This window comes from Prosopis cineraria, unplaced genomic scaffold (assembly GCF_029017545.1).
Source record: "Prosopis cineraria cultivar Desert tree isolate PC_DT_omini unplaced genomic scaffold, ASM2901754v1 PC2, whole genome shotgun sequence".
In the NCBI taxonomy this organism is placed as follows: Eukaryota; Viridiplantae; Streptophyta; class Magnoliopsida; order Fabales; family Fabaceae; genus Prosopis; species Prosopis cineraria.
This window is the reverse complement of record NW_026555333.1, coordinates 38,749,807-38,756,551: the sequence shown is the minus strand read 5'-3', so window position 1 is coordinate 38,756,551 and position 6,745 is coordinate 38,749,807. Positions and strand designations below refer to the sequence as shown.

The window sequence follows — 6,745 nt, the reverse complement described above, 5'->3', positions numbered from 1 at the left end:
TAAAATTAAAAAGAAGAAAACTAGACATAGAACTCACGTGGGAATAATAAGTAAAATAAAATAAAACAGGAAAAAGAGCAGCTCATGTGGGGAAGTACTGTTCATTCACTGTTTATTGGATGATTCCAAATTGATACAGGTATATTGATTATGTTTGTATCATCATGTCGTTTAAAATTTACATATACATTTTATTAAATATTCATAAAAAATAGGGAAAAATTTAATAAAACAAAGTTATAGTTGTCCATACATAATTATTTTTCCTCCCCTTCCTTCCTCAACCAAACAAGGTACATTAAAATCCCTCCCTCTCCTCCCCTCCTATCGAACCAAGGAGTGTAAATCTTTATTGATCAAAGCATGACATTCAAGGAGTTATGAGGGGAAAATTTTGTTACAATCAATTGAAGAACGCTGTGGGGAACCAGTGACTGAGGGAAATGTACTATTTTTGTTAATAATCAAACGGTATGTTATTTAGTAGTATCATATATTTGAATATTGTCAAATTCAAGGAGGGGCAATCTTAACAATTGTTTTTTTTTTCATTTAAAGTTTTAACTTCCAATTTTATTAAAAAATAGTTGAGTTGTTCTATTTGACTTGAGAAGTCACTATTTTAAATTCTAATGTTTAACTTATATGTGCACATTTAAAAAAAAAAAGAGAGAGAATCATATTTAAGGACCTAATAAAAAATTTATTTACAAATAAAAATCAATATGAAATGGATTAGTATTAAAATGAGAACATGAATTTTTTTTTAATAGCACTTGTTATTAATCCTTATTTGTAAAAACGTTTCTTGTCAGATTTTTGAATGTGATTCTCAGGAATAAAAAATGCCAGGTCAACCTAAACTTGACGGTGGTCTTATATTATTAGATTTGAATGTAGTCAAGTTTTATGCAATTAAGAAAAAATGAAGATATTGCTCCAGCCCCAGCAAATGATTGTTTCATCCATAGTAAATGAGGCTAACCGAGGCATCTGCTTATTGGATCCATGAAGGCAAAAGTGAATCAGAAAAGAAAACAAATAAATGAGCTTAAAATTTTTACAAGGTTATAGTTCAAAGCTGATCACAAATATGCTTATGGATTTCTTGTAAAAGATTTGAGAACCGTCTGGAAAGTAAATGCCTCCTCATATTGCATATAGTGAACTAAAGGTGATCCCATGAATGATCATCTGAGTTGTGGATAATTTGGTCCATTGATGATGTCCTACTCAAAGCTTCCCAAGCCTTTATACCAAACTAGGAGCGGACCCTCCTGCAATAATTACAGGGCAAATTCAAAATGGACAAGCACGTAACCTGAAGATGGAGCCGCACTGTTCATAACTGAAATGATGACTTAAATGGAGATGACTTCCATCAAAAGGTTGTCAACATGATCATAGCTGAAAATCACATTCTATATGAACTGATCTGATAGTATAAGAACATCAAATATTGACATGTAGAATTCTTGGCTGCAAGTGGTGTAATCATAAAATATCCAACAATAATAAGTCTTATCTTACTCGGTGAGATCAGTTATATAAATTGCACGATAATATTGTGTTTTATTAACAACCAAATCTCTGGAAATACCGTTCACCAAATCCCTGTAATCATAAAATGTCAAACAGCAAAAAACCGATGTCAGGCATGCCACCTTTGTCTCTCATATGTGCAGTTAAAGTCTTCAGTATAATCTGAATATTTTCAGGTCTCAACTTTGATGGGTCATCTGAAACAAAAGATTGTATCTGATTTCTTATTTCAATCCAACTGCAGCCAGGCAGCTTCCCTGCTCCTTTGTCTCTCATTAGCACCCTCACTCTTTCAACTTCTTCCCATTTTCCAGCCTCAGCATTAATATTTGACAGCGTAATATAGTTTGAGGCATTATGCGGTTCGAGTTCTAAAAGCCTCTCAGTAGCAAATCTAGCGAGTTCCAGATTCCTATGTGCACGACAAGCTCCAAGTAGTGAACCCCACAATCCAGCATTTGCGTTGATGTTCTTCATTCCCCTCACTATTTCAAAGGCTTCCTCTAGCCTTCCCATGCGACCGAGCAAGTCAACCAGGCAGCTATAGTGTGAAGCCAAAGGTTCTATAGCAAATTCTTCAATCATGGCTTTAAACAAATTTAAGCCTTGATCAGCTAAGCCTGCATGGCTGCATGCTGACAACAATCCAATGAAGGTTACATTGTCAGGAGTCGTCCCCTCTAGTAACATCTCTTCAAAGAGCTTAAATGCCTCTTTTGCATACCCATTTAAAGCATAACCTGATATCAAGGAATTCCAAGAAATGAGGTCAATATGATCGGTATCTCTGAACACTTGTTCTGCTCTATATAGCTGTCCACATTTGGCATACATGGAAATCAGGGCATTGGTAACAAACAAATCGTTTATATAGCCACTCTTTAGAACATAATCATGGAGTTGTTTGCCAACTTGCAGAGCAGCAAGGTTGGCACAAGCACTTAACCCGCATGAAAAAGTTGATCGATCAGGTTTCTTTCCTTCCCGCCCCATCAGAACTAAACTCTTGACAGCTTCAAAGAATAAGTTATTTTGTAGGTAACCTGCAATAAGAGAATTCCATGAAACCATATTCTTTTCCCCCATGTCCTGAAATATCTGTATTGCCTTGTCCATCTGTCCCACTTGAGCATATCCAGCAATCATAGTATTCCACGAAACCGTGTTCTTAATGGGCATTTGAGTAAATAAATTAAGAGCACCATCCATTCTTCCACACTGGACATACCCTGCAATCATGCTATTCCAACAAATAACATCACGAGTGCCCATCTGATTAAAAATTTGACCAGCTTCATCTATCCTTTTATTCTGTATTAATCCTGATATCAATGCTGTTTGTGCTGCTATGTCTTTGTAGGGCATCCGATTGTATGTTTCTAGTGCCTCGTCAAGCTTACCAGCCCTAAAATACCCATTTATTATTGAAGTCCATGACAGACAATCTTTCTCTGGCATTTCCATAAATAGCTTAACAGCTTCGTCAATTTGTAAATCATGAACATATGCTGCTATCATTGCATTCCAAGAAACCAAATTCTTACTAGGCATTTTATCAAAGAGTTTCCTAGCCTCTAAGATCTTACCATGTCTTGCAAATCCACACAACATTGTAACACAAGAAACAGCATTAGGATTTGGAATTTTTTCGAAGAACTGCAAAGCAGATCTCAAGTCACCAATGTCAACAAACCCAGACACCATCAAATTCCATGAAACCACATTCTTCTCGGTCATCTCTGTAAAAAATTTAAATGCTAAATGCATTTCCCCATTTTGGGTATATCCAGCCAACAGTGAGTTATAAGAAACCAAATCCTTGACTGGCATTTGATCAAACATTTCCTTAGCATCATTAAACTGACCCTTCTTTGCATAACCAGCAATCATTGCATTCCAACATGCAGTGTCCAACTTATCTGGAACCAACTCAAATAGTTCTCTAGCCTTTTTAAGCTGACCCCCATGAGTATAGCAAGTTATCATCAATGCCCAAGAATAATTGTCTTTTTTAGGCATTACATCAAACAATGCATTAGCTTCTTTGACCATATTGTTATGAAGATAACCAGCAATCATGGTGTTCCATGAAATAAGGTTTCTTCGGGACATTTTGTCAAACAAGTCTCTGGCATCATTAATTCTACCATTTTTAGCAAACACTGATATCATGGAATTGTATGTTACAAGGTTTTTCTGAACCATTAGTGAAAAAACTCCAATGGCCTCTTCAACTCTTCCCAATTTTCCCAGCTGAATAATCTGCTGATTCTGGCTGAAAACATGTTTACCCTGTTCACCTATTGATCTAAGATTATGTTTCATTGTTTGAGGGAGTTATGAACAACTTTGTGACTCAGTCGTAGTCATCTACTGACCCTTTTTCCAGGCACTGTAAATAGGGTGCTTAGGTGCTGTAATTGGTGACTTACTCTCCAAACTAAGCAAAGAAAAAGACTTCCAGGGTGCTTCTACATGTTGGTAGCCTTTTATGGGCAATTTGGATTCATCAAGAGCTGCCAACTTGCAATCCATTCTTCAAATTTGGCAGAGAAATAAAAGACTAACTGTGACTGCAAAGTTGAGTTATATGAAGTGTGAGGAACAACCTTTAACAGAGTAAAGAACACATATATGAAAGTTATCACACTACAATTTAGACATGGCCTGCAATATGGAGCATTCTGGAAGGTTTATTATTTACGGCACATAAAAAGCATGGGATCCTACATTACATCACACACACACACACACATATATATATTTGTTATCTTCAAAAGAATACCAAACAAACCATGTTATCTCATACCTACGTATTCTAGAATCTATATTATAATATTCAAGTTACCATGGCATGTGATATAACAGCGTACCAAAAGGCTACTTAAAGTAGCTAACCCAAATCCCCAAGTAGTAGATAAGATTCCATTTATCATTAAAATCTTACAATTAATAAACTTTTAATCGTCAAGGATTTTGTTATTGCAATCCCAAAATGAGAAGGAAGTTTATTGAATTATGCCAAAAAGTTGTTCAAGATTACGTCTAATGTTAAGTTCTTAATATACAAATTAAGAACCATTATAGTAATCAAAACTTAAAGGCTTGAGGCCCTTGAAACTCGTTTCTCAGAAGCCAAAATAGAGCTTTAAAAGCCACAGTACTTTTACAAGTTAAGAACCGCTGATTCATGTTACAAGCCATGGTAAGCAAGACAGACACAGAGAGACACAGAGAGCTTTACATGCCATTGATATGTATTTCGGTCAACCTCATAGCAATCAAATTAAACCAACACAGATTCAACCCACACATAATTTCCTTGTTTTCCTTTTCTCAGACACCTGTCTTTCTACAGTACTCTGAAATTAGATAATAGTTATACCCACTGAATAACCAGAAAAGCAGAAACTCACTATTTTTCGGAGTGTAGAAATTGAAAAGGCAATAGACTTCTGCTCCAGTTGGATCCTTGAAGCTGCAGCGTTACAGTACTTAAGCGAAGAACGTGAGATAAGACTTAAGCAGCATTAAAGACCATCTTGTGATATGCGATACAACAACAACAGAAAACCTTGAAGAGATTATAAAGGCCAGGGAATTCGTGGGCATTGGAAAGTACAGGTACGAGCGTTCGAAGGTCCAAAACTGAATCGAACTAGATACAAGTCAGTTTTCAATGGAGGAGCTTCTTTAGTCTCAAGATTCACCTATGACGGGACTGGTTTTTTTTCGTGAAGCAGGAGCGACAGGGCAAGCAAAGAAACGCCTGACTTTTTTTTTTTTTAATCATCAAAACTTATTTATAAATTTTAATTAAAGAAAAATCACTGCATAAAATTTATATCACGTAAGAATCAAATAATTTTAAAATAGTTTTGCAGTTCTCTGATTTTTCTAACATATTAATTTTATAAGTGAAAAAAAAAATGAAATGCTGCTCAAGTAGTTAAAAAACAAAAAGTAACCCCTACCATTGTCAGCCATAAAATCACTACCGGCGATGAGGTCGCCAAAGCCCCTGTTATCGTGCGGGGTCGCCGGCGGCTGGTAACTAGAATTCTAACATTGATGATATTTAATTTGAGAAATAAATATTTTAGATGGCCAAGGGAAGGTTTGATTCCATAAACCTTAGCCACCTAAAAAGCTTAATGACCTAATGGCCACCAAACCTTTTAATAACATGTAGCAAAAAAAAAAAAAAGTAGTAAACTAAGCACAAAGCCACTTCCATGTAACATCATAATGGTGTATTGTCAATTTCTGAACATGTTATTTTACAAATATCACTTGTTAATCCGACATAGACAATTACAAATTGAGAATTTTAAAACTTCACTCATTTTACTTGTTAAACATTCCAATGTATTGTTGTCAATTACAAATATATTGTTGTCAAAACTAAATGGATACTTGTTAGTGAATGACTAACACGTACAATTAAACCCTTCCTATCAATTTTTTTAATTTGTTAAAACCATAATAGATTTTTGTTAATTTCAAATGAATTATTGTTATTTTTCAAATGTCACTTGTTAATCTAACATGGACAATTATAAATTGAGGACTTTAAAATTTCACTTATTTTACTTATTAAACGTTCCAATATATTGTCAATCACAAATAAGGTGTTGTCAAAACTAAATAGATACTTTCTAGTGAATGACTAGCACGTACAACTAAACATTTCCTATCAATTTTTCTAACTTGTTAAAACCATAATAAATTCTTGTTAATTACAAACGGCATTTGGTTTTAACAACCTGTTTGCAATTGACAACAATACATTAGGAGGTTTAACAAGTAAAATGAGTGGAATTTTAAAGCTCCCAATTTATAATTGTTCATGTCAAATTAACAAATAATATTTGTAAAATAACAAGTTCCATTCAGAAATTAACAACACATTATTATGTTATTACATAAAAGTGGCTTTGTGCTTGGTTTACTACTTATATTTTTTTTTTTTGTTATATGTTATTAAAGGGCACCAAGCTTTTTAGGTGGCTAAAAATTATGAGATCAAACCCTCCTTTGGCCACCTAAAAAGTTTATTTCTTAAATAAAATATCACCGGTGCTAGAACTTTGGTGATTTGCCGTCGGTGACCCTATCGCTAGTAGGGGCTCTAACAACCTCACCACCAGCGATGGTCTAACGGCCAATGCCAGAGACGGTGTGGTTTCTTTTTTTGTTTTTT

General features: G+C 34.7%; 1 protein-coding gene across 1 annotated transcript; it reads right to left on the bottom strand.

Annotated features, from left to right (window-relative positions):
• Positions 1 to 1,021: 1,021 nt before the first annotated feature.
• Positions 1,022 to 5,293, bottom strand: LOC129301729 (pentatricopeptide repeat-containing protein At4g02750-like). The gene is made up of 2 exons (XM_054940321.1): positions 4,959 to 5,293; positions 1,022 to 4,115 (listed from the first exon to the last, which is right to left on the bottom strand). Exon 2 carries the CDS (start codon positions 3,865 to 3,867, stop codon positions 1,621 to 1,623), a length of 2,247 nt encoding a protein of 748 aa, XP_054796296.1. The 5' UTR covers positions 3,868 to 4,115; positions 4,959 to 5,293; the 3' UTR covers positions 1,022 to 1,620.
• Positions 5,294 to 6,745: the final 1,452 nt, after the last annotated feature.